Below are 23,440 nucleotides of genomic sequence, written 5' to 3'. Positions count from 1 at the left end.
AGAGAGGGTCCCTCTCCTGGCCCCTCCTGGTCACCCCCATCCCTCCAAGGAAGACCACCAGCTGACTCCCCACCTCACAGATAGAGATATGAAGTGTCTAAAGAACCAAGTTTCTGATATTTATAAGTCAGGCCACCTGCATTTCTGCCATCCTTTGAGAAACCACGGCCTGTGACCCTGGATTCGCTCCCTGGCAGCTACCCCTTCAGGAGGACATGGTCTCAGCAGGTCCCACCCCTCACCTGTTTTGTTACCTGCCGGGCCCTCTGATGTAAGAGCTTGCAACCCTCGCCTTTTCCACCTCTTGATCCCAATTTGACTGTCTGTACTCTTGACCCCCCAAGCTCTTTGTAAACCAAGGTAGTATTAGATAAAGAAGTACGAACATCAAAGAAGGCAAACATTTTTTCTCCTGATTTATCACATTTTCCCATTTTATAAAAATGCCCCATAATTCCCTCAATTAGCCAAGATTTCTATAGTTGTCTGTTCAAAATATCTACAGACTCTTTATCTACAGGTAGTGAAACGGGAGTCAGGAGACCTGAGTTTACTCTCATGTTCTACCCCTAATCAGCTTTCTGTGATGTGTGTAACTTTTAAGGCCTCCTTTATTATTTTTGAAAAATTTGTAACATAAGAACCTTAAATGATCTCTGAGGATCCTGTAAGTTTGGACATTTTATAATTCTGTGGACTTACAGCGAGGTCACCTTGGAGCTGATTCAGATGGTGGGGCAAACAAATCGCTTAGTCTCATCCTCCTTGCTGGGTGGACACAGCCCATGGCCAGGTGGGCTGGGTGGACAGGTGAGATTTCTGGAACCCAGCATCATTCCAAGGGCAGGCAGCATTGTCTGTAGAGTAGGGGAAAACAGCAGTAAGAAGACCGGCTCAAAACACACTGTTATATTTAAAGTGGATATACCTACTGTATAGCACAGAGAACTCTGCTTAATGTTACGTGGCAGCCTGGATGGGAGGGGAGTTTGGGGGAGATGTGTGGATATGGATATCTGTGGCTGAGTCCCTTTGCTGTCCACCTGAAACTGTCACAACATTGTTAATCGCCTATACACCAATACAAAATAAGAAGTTAAAAAAAAAATGACTCAAAGGCGGTCAGTTCTTATTTACCACCGTTTGCCAGCAATTCTCAACAATGTGGGTGATAAAATACTCCTCCCCCTAATATATTTTTGTCGGCTAAGTTCTAAACCATGGCTGCAGTTCCCTTTGAGTTTTAATAATGTATATAATGTATGCTTTAAAAGAGCACAGGGTTAGTATGTATTTCTTACTAAGCCTTGTATCCTACATGGATACCATCCTAACACACACAGACGCCACTGTATGAATTCATTTGGAAGAAAGTTCGTGATGGTTTGAAATTTTCTGAGTGCACTTGGAGTGCAGTCTGTGTCTCTGCTTCCTGGAGACGATATATTCCTGAGTTTTAAGAGTGGGTTCAAAATGAACAGTGACAGCACTGAGATGCCAAGGACCAGAAACAGACCTTGAGAGGCTGTGGGTCTGCCCTTCTGGGGGAGCACCTTGGAGGCAGTGAGGCTGAGTGTGAGCTGCAGGGGAAGGCTGTTTTGTTGGGAAGTGTGAGTGTTCATTCATATGTGAAATATTTTGCTGAATTTGAACAAAACCTTTGAAGCTGAAATCTGTTTTTACTATTTGATTTAAATCTAAAGGATGAACCAAGAAAATAATGATTATTCCCCCAAAATAACTTTAAGAGGAAAAAGGTATTAAAAGTGATCTGTTTGGGGGGTTGAAGACTCTCGGTCTGTTGGCCACCAATGCCCACTTGTTCTCTCCTCACGTTTGTACCAGTTACTGGCCAACATCCTCCCAAGAACAAGCGCCCAAAGGAGCCAGGAGAGAACAGGATCAAGCCTACCAACAAAAAAGTGAAGCCCAAAATTCCTAAGATAAAGGACAGGGACTCTGCTGATCCAACGCCAAAGACACCGTCTATAATGACGCAAATGATGGATAAAGGTCGCTTCCAGAAACCCGCTGCTACCCTGAGCCTGGTGGCAGGGCAAACTCTGGAGCTTCGATGTAAAGGAAATAAAATCGGATGGAGCTATCCTGCATACCTCGACACCTTTAAGGACACCCGCCTCAGGTAAGCTTTAAATTTGTTGTAGCAATAGTTAAAACAGACATCTATTTATTTATTTTTGGCTGCGTTGGTCTTCACTGCTGTGTGTGGATTTCTCTAGTTGCCTTGCGTACGGTTACTCTCTAGCTGTGTTCAGGATTCCCATGGCAGTGGCTTCTCTTGTCGCAGAGCATGTGTTCTGGGGCACTTGGTCTTCGCTAGTTGTGTTGCTTGGAGTTAGTTGCCCCACAGCCTGTGGGATCCTCCCGGACCAGGGATTGAACCTGTGTCTCCTGCATTGGCAGGTGGATTCTTAATTACTGGACCACCAGGGAAGCTGGCCTTTTTATTTTTTCAACTTGTTTTGGGGTTAGGGATTTGGTTTCATACTCTTGTTTAATATCACATTGTGTCTGACATCTACCATTTCGTGTTAGTGGTTTATAAAAACAGAAGCTCAGTGAGCAAAAGCCACTGATTTTATTTCTTCACCCCATTAAAATTATTGCAAATTCTACCAACACTGGTTAAACAATGAACTGTTATAGGAAGCCATATGACAGATAGTTGAAACTGTGATGTATAGAGGTAGACATTTAAGAATTCATATTGGAAAAAATAATGGATTCTTTGCTTCATGTTATTGTTAAAGTAATTGTGATAAAAAACCGATTAAGGGGAGATTGCTATGAGGAATTTGACCAGAGATGAACTGCTTTTGAACATAAATTTTCACCAACAATGCAGGAGGGTTCCCTTTTCTCCACACCCACCCCAGTGTTTGTTATTTGTAGACTTTTTTTGCCACTTTATTTTTTTAACTGAAGGATAATTGCCTTACAGAATTTTGTGGTTTTCTATCATATATCAACATGTTATTTGTAGACATTTTAATGATTGCCATTCTGACCAGTGTGAGGTGGTACCTCATTGTGGTTTTGATTGGTATTTCTCTAATAATTAGTGATGTTGGGCATCATTTCATGTGCCTCCTGGCCATCTGTATGTCTTCTTGGAGAAATGTCTATTAAGATCTTCTGTCCAGTTTTCGATTGGGTTGTTTGCTTTTTGTTGTTGAGTTGTATGAGTTGTTTGCATATTTTGGAGATTAAGCCTTTGTCGGCTGTATAACTTGCAAATATTTTCTCCCATTCCTTAGGTTGTGTTTTCATTTTTTAATGGTTTTCTTTGCTATGGAAGAGTTTGCAAGTTTGATTAAATCTTTTATTTGTTTATTTTTGTTTTCATTTCTGTTGCTTTGGGGGACTGACCTGAGTAAACATTGGCGTGACTTATGCTCTCACCCAGAAGTGTTATGGTGTCATGTCTTATGTTTAAGTCTTTAAGGCATTTTGAGTTTACTTCTGTGCATGGTGTGATGGTGTGTTCTAACTTCATTGATGTACATGCAGCTATTCAACATTCCCAGTACCACCTGAAGAGACTGGATGTTTTTTCCCCCTCTAATTTTATATTCTTGCCTTCTTTGTCAAGATTAATTCAACTTGGTGTGTGGATTTATTTCTGGGCTCTCTGTTTTATTTCTTTTATGCATATGTCTGTTTTTGTATCAATATCATATGGTGGTTTTTATTTTAAAAAAATTTTAAATTTGGAATGTAATTACTGTACATTAATGTGTTAGTTCCTGCTGTAAAATGTGAATCAGCCATATCTATATGTATACCCCCTCCCTCTTGAGCCTCCCTCTTGTCTACCCCCCACCCCCACCCCCATCCCACCCTCTAGGTCATCACGCAGCCTGGGCTGAGCTCCCTGCTCTATACAGAAGCTTCTCGCTGGCTCTTTCTTTTACACACACTAGTGCATATGTTAGTGCTACTCTCTCAAGTCTTCCCACCCTCTCCTCCCCCTCCACTCGTGTCCATAACTCTGATCTCTGTGTCTGCACCTCTGTTACTTCCCTGAAAATGGCTTACCCAGTACCATTTTCTAGATTCCATAACTATGCATTAGTATATGATATTTGTTTTTTTCCTGCTGACTTCACTCTGTGTGACAGGCTCTAGATTTATCCATATCACTCCAACTGACTCCATTTCTTTCCTTTTTATAGCAGAATAATATTCTATTGTATGTATGTACCACATCTTCTTTATTCATTCATCTGTTGAGGGACATCCATGTCCTGGCTATTGTAAACAGTGCTGGAATGAACATTGGGGTACATGTGTCTTTTTGAGTTAGTGCACTGTTTTGATTGCTCTAACTTTGTAGTATTGTCTGAAGTCTGGGAGAGTTATGCCTCCTGCTTTTTTTTTTTAGGATTGCTTTGGCAATTCTGGGTCTTTTATGGTTCCATATAAATTTGGAGATTATTTGTTCTAGCTCTGTGAAAAACTTCATGGGTAATTTGGTAGGGATTGCATTAAATCTATAGATTGATTTGGGTAGTATTGCCATTTTAACAATATTCTTCCAAGTCAAGAGCGTGGGATATCTTTCCATCTCTTTGAATCCTCTTTAATTTCCTTTACTAGTGTTTTAGAGTTCTCCTTGTACAAGTCATTCACCTCTTTGGTCAGATTTATTCTTAGATATTTTATTTTATTTTTTGGTATGATTATTTGAAAATTATTTATTTGGGGCTGTGCTGGGTCTTCGTTGCTGCATGCGGGCTTTCTCTGGCTTTGGCGGGTGGGGGCTACTCTGGTTGCAATATGTGGGCTTCTCGGTGCGTGGCTTCTTTTGTTGCAGAGCACGGCCTCCAGGCACGCGGGTTTCGGGAGATGCAGCATGCAGACTCAGTAGTGGTGGGGCACAGTCTTCATTGCCCTGCAGCACGGGAAGTCTTCCCAGACGAGGGGGCACACCCGAGTCTACTGCATTGGCAGGCAGCTTTTTAACCACTGGACATCAGGGAAGTCCTGGTATGATTTTTAAAGGCTTTTTTTTTTTTTTTACATTCCCTTTCTGATATTTCATTGTTAGTGTAAAGAAAGGCAATGGATTCTGAATGGTAATCTTGTATCCTGCTGCTCTGCTGAATTCATTTATTAGATCTAGCAGTTTTTTTGTGGAGTCCTTAGTGTTTTCTATACTTAGTATCATGTCATCTGAATATACTGACAATGTTACCTCTTTCCTTTCCAATTTGGATACCTTTTATTTCTTTTCTTTTTTTGGTCTGATTGCTGTGGCTATGACTTCCAATACTGTGTTGAATAGAACTGGTGAGAATGGTCATCCTTGTCTTGTTCCAGATTTTAGCCAGAAGGCTTTCAGCTTTTCACCACTGAGCATTATATTGGTTGTGAGTGTGTCATAAAAGGCTGTTACTATGTTGAGATATGTCCCTTCTGTACCCACTTTGGTAAGAATTTTTATCATGAATGGATGTTGAATTTTGTCAGGCTTTTTCTGCATCTATTGAGATGATCGTGTGTTTTTTTTTTTTACTTTTCTTTTGTTAACAAGGTATATTACATTGATTAATTTGCATGTATTGAACCATCCTTGTGAACTTGGGATGAATCCCACTTGGTCATTGATAGGACCCACGTGGGGGCTCATAGTTGAAATGGCTCGTTATGTTGAATAAAGTCACAGTGACCCTTGGAACTGACCAAACTGCCCAAACAACATTCTATTTTCCCCCTGGCACCTACCTTCTCAAGGCTATGTGACCACCAGATTGTAGACCTCCAGCCACGTGATTGCAGGATTCAGCTACAGGCTAAAAATTAACCACCCCTTCAGAGATTTTTCACTGGCGGGGTATAAGAAAGACCCCGTCAGAAAGGGAGGACACTGGTTCTTCTCAAGGGCCAGTCACCCTCTCGTTTTCCCTCTAAGAAATTTCCTTTTCTTGCCTGACCGCTCGGCTCATTCTCTTTGTCTCTGCACTTGCCTTATAGTCATGGTGTATGATATTTTTATATGTTGTGGAATTTGGTTTGCTGATATTTTGTTGAGAATTTTTGCAACAATATTCATCAAGGTATTGACCATAATTTTCTGTTTTGGTGGTATCTTTATCAGGGTGATAGTGGTGGCTTCATAGAATGTTTTGGGGGGTGTTCCCTCCTTTTCAGTCGTTTAGAAGAGTTTGAGAAGAATCAGTGTAAGTTCTTTTTTGTATCCCTGGTAGAATTCACCTGTGAAGCCATCTGTCCCTGGGCTTTTGTTTATAGGGAATTATAAAAAAAGAAAAAAATTACAGATGCTATTTTACTTCTAGTGATTGACCTGTTCAAATTATCTATTTCTTCTTGGTTTAATTTTGGTGGGCTGTATGTTTCTAGAAAGTTTTTTCATTTCTTCTAGGTTGTCAAATATGTCACAGTATGTTCTTATGGTTTTTTCTGTGCTCCATTTTCATTTTGCTTCTTTGGGTCTCTCTCTTTTCTTCCTGGTGAGTCTGATCACAGAGCTGTCAGTTGTGTTCACCCTCTCAAAGAACCAGCTCTTGGTTTAATTGATTTGTTTCTACTGTTTTTAAATCTGTTTTCTTCATTTCCTCCCTGATCTTTATTATTTCTTTCCTTCTGTTGACTCTAGGTTTTGCTTGTCTTTCTTTTTCTAGCCCTTTCCAGTGGTAGGTTAAGTTGTTGGAGATTTCTCCCGTGAAGACCTGTATCACTATGACCTTCCCTCTAAGAACTCCTTTTATTGCATCCGTAGATTTTGGGTGGTGTCTTCACTGTTGTTTGTCTCAGGGTATTTTTTTAATTTCCTTTTTGGTTTCCTCGTTGACCCACTGGTTTTGTAGTAGCATGTTGGTTAGTCTCCATGTGATCATTTTTTTCTAATTTCCTTTCCTGTGGTTGATTTCTAGTTCCATGCTGTTGTGGTCAGAGGAGATGCTTGGAATACCACCACTTTCTTAGGAGCCATACATTTGTCCTCTTGCCATCTCTGGTGTCACTACCCCAGTCCCAGGCACGTTACCCTTCATCACCACCAGTCTTGCAGTAACCACACCCAGGCTGGTCCTCCACCATCCTCCTCACTGCACCTAGAGTGAGGCTTAAAAAATGCACGTCTGATTGTGACAATCCCCTGCTTAACACTCAGTGGGCCTCCACTGGGGAGGAAGTTCAACATCCTCACAGGACTCTGAGACCCTCCCTGATCCCCCCACCACACCCCCGTCTCTAGATTAGTGTCTTTGTTTTCATTGGTCCAAGTTCCTGTGACGTGGTCAAATGTACCAATCTCTTGGAGGCTTAAAACTTGCTGCTTTCATGGGCTGGACCACTCATGGCCCCTCTTCACCTGGCTGATTTCCTCCGGGAAGTTCATGTCAGGCCTCCCTGGGTTTATATCCTCATGGCCCCTGATGTGCCCTTTTTTTTTCAATCCTCTTCACACTTTTATCTCCTTTTTTTAATCTGTGTTTTTCACTGAGACTTAGCTGTGTGCTTGGCATTTAGCTTTATCTATTGAATAACTGAATGACAATTCCTTTTTTTCACACACATACCTTGGAGAATAAATAATGCATGTGTATAAGAAATATCTCTCCATCTGTCTAACCTCTTGGACTAAGTCGTCTTTCACATTTTATTCTGAAGATACCCTTCTGGCTTCATGTGGTATGACCATGTAGTGTTTTTCCTGAAAGATTATTGGGTTAGACAAGGAGTGGAGGGTGAGAGAATGAGATAGTTATTCTCATTTTCATTTCCACAATTGACACGTGTGTGTGTGTTGCTTGGAAGAGATTTGGCAGGATTTACTCTGTGTATGTATGTGTTCAATCACTCAGTAGTGTCTGAGTCTTTGCGACCCCATGGACTGTAGCCTGCCAGGCTCCTCTGTCCATGGGATATCCCAGGTGAGAATACTGGAGTGGGTTGCCATTTCCTTCTTCAAGGGAGTTTCCCAACCCAGGAATCAAACCCACATCTCTTGCATCTCCTGCATTGGCAGGTGGATTCTTTACCACCTGGGAAGCCAAGATTTACTACCATATATCTTTTAAATGACTTAATTTACCAAAGTCAAACTTACACACTTTTTTAAAAAACCAGAATTGACCTGATTTAAATTTTTCTGAACAGCTAGCCTTTGACTTAGACAAACTATCCTAAACCTCAGTGATTTAGCCCTTGAATATTTCATGTTTTCTAAGAGTATTTTCAAAGTTATATTAGCCAAAATGTGTTTGAAAACATTTTAAGGACTCAAAGTGAAGTAAATATGAATCTAAATCAAAGAGAACTATCTTGGAGCTGAAAAAACCAAGTTTGACTTCACATTAAATAGGATTTATTCAAAACACAGTTAGGGCTTTATGAGAAAGTAAAGACAGATGTGGGCCCCCAAGGACTTTATGGAAAAATGTGAAAAATGTGAAAAACATTGAGTCAGACCTCTGTATCAAACAACAACACAATCACGATTTATTTGACACCAGAGATTCATCTAATCAGCTCTTGACATCTTTCCCGGGACATGGTGCCTTTGGATAGAGAGGTATTCAACCTGTGTTTTCTTTCCCTGTGGAGTGAGCTCTTTCCGGCTTTGTGAAAGCCTGGTCATTTTAACCAATTTGGGTGGCTTTCTGGAACCAAGTTTGCAGGCTACCACATTTGCCCTCATTTAGTCTTCTGACCAGAAGCGGGAGCTTGTTATGAAAACAGATCGGGCTGAGGCACTGCTGAATTGGAATCCCACCTTTCCCACTAACCTGCAAAGTGATCTTTGATCAATAATTTCCCTAGAACTCAGTTTCCTCATCTGGAATGTGGAAATAATATCGTGTGTGTGTGTGTGCGCGCATGCACTCAGTAGTGTCCAACTCTTTGCGACCCTATGACCATAGCCCACCAGGCTTCTCTGTCCATGGGATTCTCTAGGCAAGAATACTGGAGTGGGTTGCCTTGCCCTCCTCCAGGGGATCTTCCCAACCTGGGGATTGAACCCACGTCTCTTGTGCCTCCTGCATTGGCAGGAGGATTCTTTACCACTAGCGCCACCTGAGAAGCCCTGGGGAACTAATACTATCCTTTGTAAATGCTGCCTGCATGCTAAGTCGCTTCAGTGGTGTCCAACTGTTTGTGATCCCATGGACTGTAGCCTACCAGGCTCCTTTGTCCATGGGGATTCTCCAGGCTAGAATATTGAAGTGGATTGCCATGCCCTCCTCCAGGAGATCTTCCCAACCCAGGGACTGAATCTGTGTCTCTTGTGTTTCCAGCATTGGCAGGTGGGTTCTTTACCACTAGCGCCACCTGCGAAATCCAAATGCTGCCTGGCCCAATGGTAAATGTTCAGTGCTGCTGCTGCTAAGTCGCTTCAGTCGTGTCCAACTCTGTGCGACCCCATAGATGGCAGCCCACCAGGCCCCGCTGTCCCTGGGATTCTCCAGGCAAGAACTCTGGAGTGGGTTGCCATTTCCTCCTCCAATGCATGAAAGTGAAAAGTGAAAGTGAAGTCGCTCAATCGTGTCCGACTCTTAGCGACCCCATGGACTGCAGCCTACCAGGCTCCTCTGTCCATGGCAGGAGGAACATTTTCATTTCCTCCGACCATTTTCTATAATGTTCAATAAGTTGTACCTAATTGTTACTAGGCAACGCATATTTCTTACGTACAATAATCCAAGTGATCTTTTGGAACAGTTCATTCTGACCAGGAGTAGTATAAGTCAGGGAACTGTGCACCGCTGATGTGGCTTCTGATACGGAGGATCCAGGTAAGTTTCCACATGCCTTTCCCACTTTGATTTAATTGAGCAATTCTTTGAAATCTGAGCCTGTGTCCCTCTTCCCCCGTGAAATCCTAAGCCCGCTGAGGGTAAATCCTACATCTGATGGGTTCATCCTCAGATTCCTGGCACCTTGAAGAGTGCCTGACATACACCAGAAGTCAGGAGACAGTGTTTGGGTTCCCCGGGGGGTTAGTGGTCATGTCAGAAGTCAGTTTTCAATCACGCATTCACTGCACATTTTAAGATCATTACACTTAGTGCTAATGTTTGTCTCTACATTCCTGGAGAGGGAACGACAAAGTATGAACATTATTTTATGTCAAGGAGGCCGAGCCACTGGGATCCAGCCCCGTGACCCCAGGAGCCGGAGTCAGGTGACCCTCTCTATCTCCCTGCTCTTTATCCACCTGCCCCCTCTGTCTCCGCTTCTCTCTTCATCTTAGGTTCCAAAGCCTGTCATTTCTACTAAACGCTTGAGCGCATCCCCAGTAAGTTATTTTGCCCTCTGGTTTTCTTTCATCCCCACTTGGAAATTTCCAACCCCAGATGAACCTGTTCACCTCCCTCCCCTCGTCAACATGTGAACCCTGAGCACAGCTGGAGGAAACGGCACAGCTGGCCCCACGGGTGCTGTTAGTCTGCGGTCATGTCCCCACGCCCGACAAAGCTGCGTCTGCTTCTCTAGAGAGCTCACGATTTCTCTCTTCTTAAACCTCTGATCTTCCCCCATCTCTCTCACTCTCTGCTAGTGCAACTCTCACCCAAGGCCCTGAGAAATTGGAGCCCTAGACTCGCCTCCCTATGCTCATCACTCTTTCCCCTTCCCTGCTCCTACGATTATAGTGGAGGGGGGATCTCTCCTCTTGACAAAGGGTGAAGCTCCCCCTGAGACCTGGATCTCACGCTTACAAACCTTCTCAGGAGCCTTAAGACAGTTACTGCCTCCTATTCTGAGTCTTCAATCCCCCCTCCACCCCGACCCAGCACTCCTAGAAGAGGTCTTTTCTGTAAGTTTCCATATGAAGAAGCCCTACTTTGGCCCTCATGTACCCTCTAACCAACCCCCTCTATCTTTTTCTTTCTTTTTTAATTTTTAATTGAAGGATAATTGCTTTGTAGTATTGTGTTGGTTTCTGCCAAACATCAACGTGAATCAGTCATAGGTACACATATCTCCACTTCCTCCCACCTCCCTCCCCATCCCACCCCTCTAGGTTGGTACAGAGCCCGGAGTTGAGTTCCCTGAGTCATACAGCAAATTCCCATTGGCTGTCTTTTTTACATATGGTATGTTTCCGTGTTACTCTCTGCATACATCCCACCCTCTCCCCCCACATTGTGTCCGTAAGTCTGTTCTTCTATATTTGTTTTTCCATTTCTGCCCTGCAAATAATTTCTTCAGTATAATCTTTCTAAATTCCATATATATGCATTAGTATATGATATCTGTTTTTCTCTTTCTGACTTTACTCTGTATAATAGGCTCTGGGTTCATCCACTTCATTAGAACTCAAATGCATTCCTGTTTATGGCTGAGTAATAGTCCATTACATATGTACCACAGCTTCTTTATCCACCCATCCTTTGATGGACATCCAGGTTGCTGCCATGTTCTAGCTATGTAAATAGTGCTGCAGTGAACATTGGGATGTATGTGTCTTTTTCAATTTTGATTTCCTCAGGGTATATGCCTCGGACTGGGATTGCTGGGTCAGATGGTGGTTTTATTCCTAGTTTTTAAAGGAATCTCTATACCATCTTCCATAGTGGCTGTATCAATTTACATCTCCAGCAACAGTGCAAAAGGTTCCCTTTTCTCCACACCCTCTCCAGCATTTACTGTTTGTAGACTTTTTGATGATGGGCACTCTGATCTGTGTGAGGTGATATCTCATTGTAGTCTTGATTTGCATTTCTCTAATAATGAGCGATGTTGAGCATCTTTTCATGTGTTTATTAGCCATCTGTATGTCTTCTTTGGAGAAATGTCTGTTTAGGTCTTTTTCCAATTTTGTGATTGGGTTGTTTGTTTTTCTGGTATTGACTTGTATGAGCTGCTTGTATATTTTGGAAATTAATCCTTTGTCAGTTTTTTCATTTGCTTTTATTTTCTCTCATTCTGAGGGTTGTCTTTTCACCTTGCTTATAGTTTCCTTTGCTGTGCAAAAGCTTTTAAGTTTAATTATGCCCCATTTGTTTATTTTTGTTTTTATTTCCCTTACTCTAGGAGGTGGGTCAGAAAGGATCTTGCTGTGATTTATGTCATCAGGTGTTCTTCCTACGTTTTCCTCTAAGGGTTTTCAGTGTCTGGTCTTACATTTGGGTTTTTAACCCATGTTGAGTTCATCTTTGTGTGTGGTGTTAGGAAGTGCTCTGATTTCATTCTTTTACATGCAGCTGTCCAGTTTCCCCAGCACCACTTATTGAAGAGGCTCTCTTTGCCCCATTGTATATTCTTGCTTCCTTTGTCAAAAATAAAATACCCATAGGTGTGTGAGTTTATCTCTGGGCTTTCTATCTTGTTCTTTTTCTTTCCTTTATTAAAAATAAATTTTATTGAAGTATAATTGATTTACAGTGTTGTGTTAGTTTCTGCTGTACAGCAAAGTGAGTCATTATACTATTTCATATTTCTACTCTTTTTTAGATTCTTTTCCCATATAGTTCATTACAGAGCATTGAACTGAGGTCCCTGTGCTATACAGTAGGTTTTTATTAGTTATCTATTTTAAATATAGTAGTGTGTATATTTCAATCCCAGTCTCCCAATTTATCATTTCTTCCCTTCCCCCCACCACCTAGGTTACCACAAGATCATTTTCTACATTTGTGACTCTTTTTCTATTTTGTAAATAAGTTCATTTGTACCCCTTTTTTTAGATTCCACTTATAAGTTATAAAATATGATAGTTGTCTGTGTCTGACTTACTTCACTCAGTATGACATTCTCTAGGTCCATTCATTTGGAAAATTCAGCAGTGGCCACAGGACTGGAAAAGGTCAGTTTTCATTCCAATCCCAAATAAAGGCAATGCCAAAGAATGCTCAAACTACCACACAATTGCACTCATCTCACACACTAGTCTCCAAGCCAGGCGTGAACCCTGTACTTCCAGATGTTCAAGCTGGTTTTAGAAAAGGCAGAGGAGCCAGAGATCAAATTGCCAACATCTGCTAGATCATGAAAAAACCAAGAGAGTTCCAGAAAAACATCTATTTCTGCTTTATTTACTATGCCAAAGCCTTTGACTGTGTGGACCACAATAAACTGTGGAAAATTCTAAAAGAGATGAGAATACCAGACCACCTGACCTGCCTCTTGAGAAACCTATATGCAGGTCAGGAAGCAAGTTAGAACCAGACATGGAACAACAGACTGGTTCCAAATAGGAAAAGGAGTACGTCAAGGCTGTATATTGTCACCCTGCTTATTTAACTTCTATGCAGAGTACATCATGAGAAACACTGGGCTGGAAGAAGCACAAGCTGGAATCAAGATTGCCGGGAGAAATATCAATAACCTCAGATATGCAGATGACACCACCCTTATGGCAGAAAGTGAAGAGGAACTAAAGACCCTCTTGATGAAAGTGAAAGAGGAAAGTGAAAAAGTTGGCCTAAAGCTCAACATTCAGAAAACTAAGATCATGGCATCTGGTCCCATCACTTCATGGGAAATAGATGGGGAAACAGTGGAAACAGTGTCAGACTTCATTTTGGGGGGCTCCAAAATCACTGCAGATGGTGACTGCAGCCATGAAATTAAAAGACACTTATTCCTTGGAAGAAAAGTTGTGACCAACCTAGACAGCATATTCAAAAGCAGAGACATTACGTTGCCAACAAAGGTCCGTCTAGTCAAGGCTATGGTTTTTCCAGTGGTCATGTATGGATGTGAGAGTTGGACTGTGTAGAAAGCTGAGCACTGAAGAATTGATGCTTTTGAACTGTGGTGTTGGAGAAGACTCTTGAGAGTCCCTTGGACTGCAAGGAGATCCAACCAGTCCATTCTAAGGGAGATCAGTCCTGGGTGTTCATTGGAAGGAATGCTAAAGCTGAAAGTCCAATACTTTGGCCACTTCATGCGAAGAGTTGACTCATTGGAAAAGATCCTGATGCTGGGAGGAATTGGGGGCAGGAGGAGAAGGGGACAACAGAGGATGAGATGGCTGGATGGCATCACTGACTTGATGGACGTGAGTTTGAGTGAACTCCGGGAGTTGGTGATGGACAGGGAGGCCTGGCGTGCTGCGATTCATGGGGTCGCGAAGAGTCGGACACGACTGAGCGACTGAACTGAACTGAACTGAGGTCCATTCGTGTTGCTACAAATGGTAATTTTTTGTCCTTTCTGTTGCTAATATTCCATTGTGTGTATGTGTGTGTGTGTGTATTTAAAAATTCTACATCTTTATCCATTTCTCTGTTGATGGGCACTTAAGTTGCTTTCATGTCTTGGATATTTTAAATAATGCTGCTATGAACATTGGAGTATATGTATCTTTTTGAATTATAGCTTTCTCTGAGCATATGCCCAGGAATGGGGCTGTTGGATCATATGGTAGCTCTATTTTTAGTTTTTTAAGGAACCTCCATACTGTTCTCCATAGCAGCTGTACCGATTTACATTCCCACCAGCAGTGTAGGAGGGTTCCCTTTTCTCCACCCCCTCTCCAGCATTTGTTTGTAGATTTTTTTGATGATGGCCATTCTGACTGCTTTGAGGTGACACCTCGTTGTAGTTTGGATTTGCATTTCTCTAATAATTGATGGTTTTGAGCATCTTTTCATGTGCTTTTTGATCATTGGTATGTCTTCTTTGGAGAAGTGTCTATTTAGGTCTTCCCCCATTTTTTGATTAGCTTGTTTGCCTTTTTTGTTCCTGAACTGCATCCTCTCTCTTGTTCAGTCTCCATGTGTCTGGCCCCCACCCCCAGTCAGCAGAAGAGAACATGGTCCTCTTGGCTTTCTCAGGATCATATTCTGCCCATCTGGTGTCACCTTGAGGACCCCTTTCTGCAGTTTCCTTCTCTGTCTCTGCATCCTCTACACACCCAGACACCTGATGTTGGTCCTGTGCCTCTTTTCACCACCTGCGGCCAGAAGCCCCCTCCCCCTGCCATTTATCACATATTAGATTAAATGTTTCTTCTCAGCTCTGGGTCCCCAGCTGCCTGCTCACCTGCCTAGATCTTCCCTGAGCCTTTCTGAAACATAACCATCTAACACTGAGCTCACAAACTGCTCCACCCCAGGTCATCCTCCTGTGTCCCTTCAGTTCAGTGAATGGCACTAATTCCATCTGGCTGCCCTTGACCAGGGGCCTGGGAATGACCCTGGGCTCCTCCCTCATACTTCCACATCCAGTCAGCTCCCGTGCCCTAATGATGCTCCTGTTTCCTTATCTTTGGAATCTCCCCCACTTCCTCCCACCCCAGCAGCAGGGCCCCAAAGTCTCTCACTTAGAGGAGCCATCACACAGCTGACCTCTAGCCCCAGTCTTGACCCTGAGAAGGTCTTCTACAGAAGCACATCTGGCCACGTTGCCTTCCTGCTTTAACCCCTGCAGGAGGGCAGTTATGTTGCTCTAGGAATCGAGTTGAAGCTGCTAACATGCCCACAAGCCTGTGCCTACTCTGGCCCCTGCAATCCATTCTGCGTCCCTCCCCTTTCGCATCACTCTCTTGTTGCCCACACACCAGGCTCCATGGACTGTTTCTGATCCCCAGAGGTGCCCGAGGCCTTGGCCCATTTGGGTCGTCCTGCGTGTACTTCACACACAGGAGTAGCTGTTCACAGTCCTCCAGATCCAGGCAGGCCGCTTGCCCAGGGAGCCCTCTTTGCTCTCAGCCCCCACTGTCACCGAGGCCTCAGTTGCACATCCTCCCCGGAGCCCTTTCCACCGGCGATGCTGTCACTGCTTCCCTGACTGTGTGCTCTGTGTCCCTCACTATGCTGTTAGCTCGACAGAGATGGTGTCTGATCACTGATCACCCGCTGGTGCTTCCCCTGCACCCACTTCAGGGCCTGGTGCCTTGTAGTTCATCCAAGAGCATTTCAGTGGGAGAATGGTGCAGGGGCGCTGAGCCCAGGGTGGGTGTAAAGTCAGGCCCCCGTGGTCGTGAGACCTGTGACTCTGGGAACAAGTCCACTGAACTTTAGAACCAGAAGGGACCTCAGTGGTGATCACGCTTGAGCCTCTCTTTGTTACAGATAAGGAAACTGTCCATCTGAGATGATAACGGCTGGTCCAGGGACAAGGTGGTGGGTGGCAGCCTGAGTCTAAACCCTGGCCTCTCTGTTGTCAGCATACAGCTGCTGCTGCGCTCAAGTGCGCCGGGTGGGAGGCACCTGGACCAAAGGGCACTCTTGACTAAAAGAGGTTGTAGCTTCAGAGAACATAGATTTGTTGTCTGCTTGTCTTTTCCTCCCTCTCTCCCCCACCTTCCTCTTAAAAAAAAATCTGTTTGGATAAATAAAGTTAATAAAGTTAAGATTCAAAACAGAAGTGAAAAGGATATACTTTTACAGAGTGTTGCCAGGATAGCTTCGAATTGAGTGTAGTTGAAATTTCACACTGATTTAGGATAACTCTGGATATCAGAAAGTTAAAGCATTATCCTGGTATGTTTAGGAAGAGAACTCTGTCAGAGGACCATAAATGATGTCTCCGCCTAAAAGGTGGACTTTGACCATCCCAGTGGATGAAGCCAAGCATCTCTCCTAAGAGGCTTCCTTCAGATTGGCAAATGCAAGTCATCGGAATGGCCACTAGATGGAACCATTGAGCTGTGCTGCAACTGTCTTCCTTTCAGTAAAAGAGACATTTCTAATGAGGGATTTGTTGTTCAGTTGCTCAGTCCTGACTCTTTGCCTTCCAATGGACTGCAAAGGCCTCCCTGTCCATCACTGACTCCCAGAGCTTGCTCAAACTCATGTCCATTGAGTCGAACCATCTCATCCTCTGTCGTCCCCTTCTCCTCCTGCCTTCAATCTTTCCCAGCATCAGGGTCTTTCCCAATGAGTCAGGTCTTTGTATCAGGTGGCCAAAGGATTGGAGTTTCAGCATCAGTCCTTCCAATGAATATTCAGGACTGATCTCCTTTAGGATGGACTGGTTAGATCTCCTTGCAGTCCAAGGGACTCTCAAGAGTCTTCTCCAGCACCACAGTTCAAAAGCATCAATTCTTCAGCGCTCAGCCTTCTGTAATGGTCCAACTCTCATATCCATACATGACTACTGGAGAAACCGTAGCTTTGACTCAATGGACCTTTGTCGGCAAAGTAGTGTTTCTGCTTTTTAATACGCTGTCTAGGTTGGTCATAGCTTTTATTGTCATAGCTTTTATTGCAAGGAGCAAGTGTCTTTTAATTTTATGGCTGCAGTCACTGTCTGCAGTGATTTTGGATCCTAAGAAAATAAAGTCTTTCACTGTTTCCATTGTTTCCCCATCTGTATGCCATGAAATGATGGGACAGGATGCCATGATCTAATGAGGGATTAGGTGAAATAATTGTACTCTTTGTGCCTTTACACAAATTCTGTCATCCTTTCAGGCAATTCAGCGGTCACAGTTTCAAGTTCTATGTTAATCAGTAAAGAATTCAACTTTCCAACAAACAAAAAGGGATGGGCATTTGTTAAGTATAAACTCACACCATATAAGTTCATTGACAATTCTGAGTCCTTCTGAGTTTGAGGAATGTGCTGAAGAGTCTGTATGTCCAGGTGCTAAAGCCGATTCAGACTTGAGTTTCTGACTCAGTCCATCCCAGCCGCTCAGATCTCCACTCTTCTTTTGAGATCAGAAGCAGCAAAGATATTTTTTGACAATAGTTGCTACCATTTTGCTCTGTTTCCTGATTCCTCGTCCCTATCCCTTTCCAGCTCTCCTGCTTTCCATCCATCTTCCCACCTCTCCCTTTCTTATTAATTCTGTTCCTCCCTTCCAACAAGGATTATTTTTTTGCATCTGTGGTGTTTAAGGTCCCATGCTAGGCAGACACTGGAGGTATGATGGTGAGCAAGATAGACAACCTCTATACCCACACAGCTTTTAGTCTTCTAAGAAGACAGACTGTTAAAAAAGCAATTTTACTTTTTTTGCAGTCTTTTTTTAATTGAAGTATAGTTGGTTTACAATGTTGTATTTATTTCTGCTGTAAAGCAAAGTGATTCAGATATATATACACACACACACGTCCTTTTCTTATATTTTCCATGATGGTTTATCACAGGATATTGAATATAGTCCTTTGTACTATTCAGTAGGACCTTGCTGTTTATCCGTTCTATACATAATAGTTTGCATCCGCTAATCTCAAACTGAAAAAGCAAGTTTAACATATAGCTGTGTGAATGCTTTGCCCGCAAAAGTACAGGATCCAGGAGGAGAAAACTGGGGCTCATATGTGAAGGCTGAGAGTTCACCGGGTAACAAAGGGGCTAGAAGAGGAATGTCAGAAAGTTCCAGAATGGGGGAGCAGCACAAGGCGCTTCCTCTAGCTGAGAAAGCGTGCGGCCCCTGGAGCGCTGAACGGGGGTGCACAGATGGGGGGACTCTGGCCAGGGGAGGAGAAAGGAGGTGAGCAAGGAGAGAGGACGCTGCCCGGTGAGCCAGTCAGACCAGGGAGGGCTTTGTCAGGCGTGCTGAGGATCTCGTGTGACGTCTAAGGGCAGTTGTGAGCCATTAACTTAAAGCCTTTGTAAAACAGACACACTTAGAAAGCACAGAAGGGTGTACAGCGTGGGGTGCGGGCTCTTCCTTCTTGTGGCCTCCTAGGAAAAGACAGCATCACTGCCCAGGCTCAGGCGGACCCATCCTCCCTACAGGCACCCTGTACCTGTTTTCCACCAACTGGGGTCTAGAGACATACCCTCGGAACTCACATGTATTTGTTATATATATGGGCTTCCCTGGTGGCTCAGACAAAGAATCTGCCTGTGATGCAGGAGACCTGGGTTTGATCCCTGGGTTGGGAAGATCCCCTGGAGGAGGGCATGGCAACCCACTCCAGTATGCTTGCCTGGAAAATCCCATGGACAGAGGAGCTTGGTGGGCTACAGTCCATGGGGTCACAGAGAGTCAGACCCGACTGAACAACTAAGCACAGCACAGCACATATATATATATATTAAATATATAATATATATTTGATTTTTGCTTCCATTTTGTTGATAATATAAAGAACATTAACAGAAGAATGTCCTGGACTGTGTGATGAAACCTCGGGTTGAGCGATCAACCCCATCCGTTTCCATCTTCTCTGGAAACATTTCTTCAATCTTGTCAAAACACACTCCCTGAGTTTAGAGCTGGGGAATTCTTGGCACAATACTGAGCCAAGGAAGAAAATAAGAAGCAGCTTAGGATAAGTGACCCGGAGGATGGCTGGGATACCATCCATGCCGGGTAGGAGTGGGGAGATGCTGGAGATTTAGGCTAGACAGTGAGCAAGGTCACAGCAGTGAAAACAGACTGACTGGGGCACTCATAAAGCAAGCTGAGGCTACCGTCCGGAAAATCAGGTCCCAGCATCAGCTTTCAGGATGTCTCTGGTGTCTGGTCGGATGTTAGCATTTTTCAGTCAAGGACTGTAAGTTCGAAGGAGTGGGTGGAGAACAGGAGATCTCTTTGATGGCTGGTTCCTCTGAAAACAATAAATAGCTTCTGGAGAGAAGGGCAGGCATCTGGGTGTTGGCTTGGCCGAAGTCAGCAGTGGTTTATCCACCCACAGATGACACAAAGCTAGGGTGGACCGAGGAAGCGGACTGTGGGCTCCCGGCCAGTCTAATCCTGCTCCCAGCAGCCTGGAGGAGTGGTCTGGGGGCATTTCAAAAGAGAAAGATGTTAAGAAGTGTTCAGAAACAGCCCACTGTTGAGAAAGAATCTGCACAAGCTTGAGTAAATGTTGTCTTTTTACTCTGGGCCTGCACTGAGGAGGAGGTCTTTTGTTTTTCCCCTTCAGTTTATTTTGCTTTGATTTTTTTTCCCCTTCGATTTATTTTATTTTATTCTTCTACGTTTGCCAAACAATTTGACATTTATATTTGATAAACACAAAATCTACCCCTTGAACCATTTTTGCATACGAAGTTCCATGGGAGTGAATGCATTCAAATTGTCGTGCAGGTGTTGTTCTTAAAAAATTTTCATTGGAATATAGTTGCTTTACAATGCTGAGTTAGTTCCTACTGTACAGCAAAGTGAGTCAGCTATATGTATACATACATCCCCTCTTTTTTTGGATTTCCTTCCCATCTAGGTCACCACAGAGCATCGAGTAGAGTTTCCTGTGCTGGACAGCAGATTCCAGTCAGTTATCTGTTTTATATGCTTACATGAGTCTTTTTCAGTTCAAACCCACGTTCCTTCAGTGCTCGTTTCACTTCATTTTCTGAGAACAGATGAGGTAATATGAGGTTCCGTGAAAATCTTGGTGTCCCCCCCTTTGCTTTTGCGCTTGTCTGGAAGCACCCTTTGGGTCCAGTCTGCTGTGGAGGGATCGGAAGTCTGTGTTTCAGCCAAGCTCTGATATTTACCTTCAAATGAATTTCTACCCCCCAGGAAACCACTGGGTTCAAAACAAAGGACTTATCCTGCCCTAGAGGTAGAGCCTTCTCTTCTCAGACTTGGTGGCTCCAGCGCCAGGCCTGCCAGCATCTCCCCAGAGACGGATCGGTGGGGCGGGACGGGATGCAAGACTTCCCCGGTTGTACTCCTTGTTCCAGCAGCGTTCAGGCTGCAGGAAAACATGGCCTGTTCCATTCAGGGCGGGAGTGGGGGCAGGGGAAGAAGCGAGCGCTGACAGAACCAGCCTCGATGTTGTGGGGAAAGAATGAGGTCACACACGTGAAGCAGGGCCGCACGTGCTAAGCCATCTCCGTAAGGAGGAGCTGTTTTTATTCCCAAGACTGTACCCGAAGGAGGTAGATCACAAGAAAATGGCCGGGTTTTCAGGAAACTTGTTTTTAAAAATTGTTTCAGGCATGTGTTTCCATCTCATAACACTCTCTCGACACCCATGACGACGCGGAGTTGGTACTCAGGCCCAAACTCACTGTCTCGTGGTACTGCAGCTGTCCTTAGGCTCCTGGTCATCATGGTGGAGAAACAGGTTGAAGTACATTATTCAGTTTGAGGAGGTGGGAAATATTTTCTGATCTTACCCTAATCTTTTTTTTTTTTTTTTTTTGGACTGGGCCTTGTGGCATGCAAGATCTAATTTCCCTGACCAGGGATTGAACCTCTGTCCCCTGCATTGGGAGTGTGGAGTCTTAGCCACTTGACTGCCAGGGAAGTCTCTGATCTTATTTTAAGAGAACTGAAACATTTCATTTCTTGAGCATTCTGGTTAAGTGCAGGTTTGATTTTCCCAGATGTGCTGCACAACATTAAAATAGAGTAAGATGATGATAACAACATCAATGCATCAAACCAAAAACACTGCAGGAATGCCATAAACTATATTTGATGGTAATTTTTCAGTTCACTTCAGTCGCTCAGTCATGTCCAACTCTTTGCGACTCGATGGACTGCAGCACACCAGTCCTCCCTGTTCATCACCAGCTCCCGGGGTTTACTCAAATTCACATCCATTGAGTTGGTGATGCCATCCAACCACCTCATCCTCTGTCGTCCCCTTCTCCTCCTGCCTTCAATCTTTCCCAGCATCAGGGTCTTTTTTCCAATGAGTCATTTCTTCACCTCAAGAGGCCAAATTATTGGAGTTTCAGCTTCAACATCAGTCCTTCCAATGAATATTCAGGACTGATTTCCTTTAGGATGGACTAGTTGGATCTCCTTGCAGTCCAAGGGACTCTCAAGAGTCTTCTCCAACATCACAGCTCAAAAGCATCAATTTTTTGGTGCTCAGCTTTCTTTATAGTCCAACTCTCACATCCATACATGGTAATTCTGGAAATTTGCAAAAAAGAACATTGTTTACAGTATAACATGAAGGGATTGCATGTATTTTACAAGTGAAACTCTGCCTTAAAAAAAATGCGTACGGATTGGACTGAAGTCTGAGATTTAATGTGCAAAAAACGAAAATGGATGTTGCTGTAGCATGCTAATTTCCACCAAGTATTTAAATAGGCGAAATGTAAACAAAACCATTTTGGAAGGTGTGTCAGAGGAGGGAGCAGGAAAAGAGGATTAAAGTATAAGATACAAAACGGGAAACTTGATGTCCCCTAATATGTAGCTGTAGAGAACGGCACATTCTGGTGGGGTGGGGAGGGAAGCAAAACTATGATGTCAGAGTTTTGCCTCCAGTTTCTGGGCTTGGCTCCCTTGACAGTGATAACCACCTACCTGGGCAGGTGCGAGGTCACTGCCCTTGGGAATCAACTCTGAACAGGGGGTGTGGACTCCTACCCCACATTTCCAACCTGTTCACTCTGCCCTGGGGCCTCAGGATCCTGACAGGCCCCTTTGTTTGGTTACCGATCAGATTCTCTGTTCAGACTTTGCCCCAGATTCTGCCTTTCAGAGCACATGCTGTTTACAGCCTGAAGCCCTGCTCATAACCCCACCCACCGCTTAGCACTCAGGTTCCACCTGGGGCCCCACCTGCCCTGAAGGGAGATCACCCTGGGCAAGCTCCCCCTTCCTTGTAACTACCCTGCTCCTCCTTAGGAACTTGACTTAGTCACCAGACAAGGCAGGGATGTTGAATCCTGGGTGCCAACCAAAGTTGACACAAGAGAACATGCTCTCGTGCATTCCGTTTAGGGAGGTGGCTCATGGGCTGGCTTGTGATGCGGCATCAGCAGGGGGTGCATTGTGGAGGGAGAGGCAGAGGACAGGGACTGTGCATACGAAAGCAGAAGGGGCAGCTGCAGGAAGCCTGGGATTGACAGGTTGAAATTATTGTTGGCCTAATTTATACAGGAAGACTGTCCACTGTGTCAGAAAGGTGGGTGGGAAGGAAAACCAGATGTGGCCCTGCCCACCAGTGGCTTATGAACTAGCGGAATGAATGCCATGCACACCACATACAGTTACAGCTCGTAGTCAACTGTGAGTGCTGGAGAGGAGGAGTTGCCCACGGTGGGGAGAAGGCAGCTGGCAGCACAGGCTGGAGAGGCAGGTTGAGTCACTGCATGATCGGTTACCTGACTACAGGCCAGGCCTTGGCCATAAGGTGGGGAGACGCTGAAAGAAGAGCCAGGAGCAGAGTAGAGACCTCCCGGAGGGACTGTGCCATACGGTCAGCTTGGGGACCACTGATTTGACGTGGACCCTACATTTTATGAGGGATTAGGTTAGATGACCCTCCCGCCAAGAGGCTAAGGGGCTTTCTCAAACTTGCAAAGCTTTTCGTGAAAATAGATTAGTTCCCAACACCTCCCAAAAGGTGTCTCTTTCTTAAGTTTCTGATGTTTGCTCAGAAGATAAGCCACCTAAGTGGCCCTAGCATGAGTGGGCACCTTGAATATGTTGACAGCGTGCGAGATTGGGTGTACCTCTCTGGGCCGTGAGTCCACGGTGCCAGGTACGAATGGGGCCTCTGCATTCACTATTGTGACTTGGCCACAACACACTCATTGTGGCTGAGTGCCAGCCCATTAGTGAGCCACAGCTTGTTTTCCTGAACGGGCTGGTGGAGGCTTGCTCCATTGTCTCCCGTCACTC

At 44.2% G+C, this 23,440-nt stretch overlaps 1 protein-coding gene across 1 annotated transcript in view; it reads left to right on the top strand.

Moving 5' to 3' along the window:
• Window positions 1-23,440, top strand: part of PDGFRL (platelet derived growth factor receptor like) — a 75,628-nt gene that overhangs the window by 18,626 nt on the left and 33,562 nt on the right. Inside the window, exon 2 of the mRNA XM_019953588.2 lies at window positions 1,846-2,143. Within this exon, the coding sequence (XP_019809147.2) occupies window positions 1,846-2,143 (298 nt within the window). The remainder of the gene's footprint in view (window positions 1-1,845; window positions 2,144-23,440) is intronic.

The sequence above is a fragment of the Bos indicus genome, chromosome 27 (assembly GCF_029378745.1).
Source record: "Bos indicus isolate NIAB-ARS_2022 breed Sahiwal x Tharparkar chromosome 27, NIAB-ARS_B.indTharparkar_mat_pri_1.0, whole genome shotgun sequence".
Lineage (NCBI taxonomy): Eukaryota > Metazoa > Chordata > Mammalia > Artiodactyla > Bovidae > Bos > Bos indicus.
Note: the sequence above shows the minus strand (reverse complement) of the source record. Positions and strands in the feature narration are given on the sequence as shown.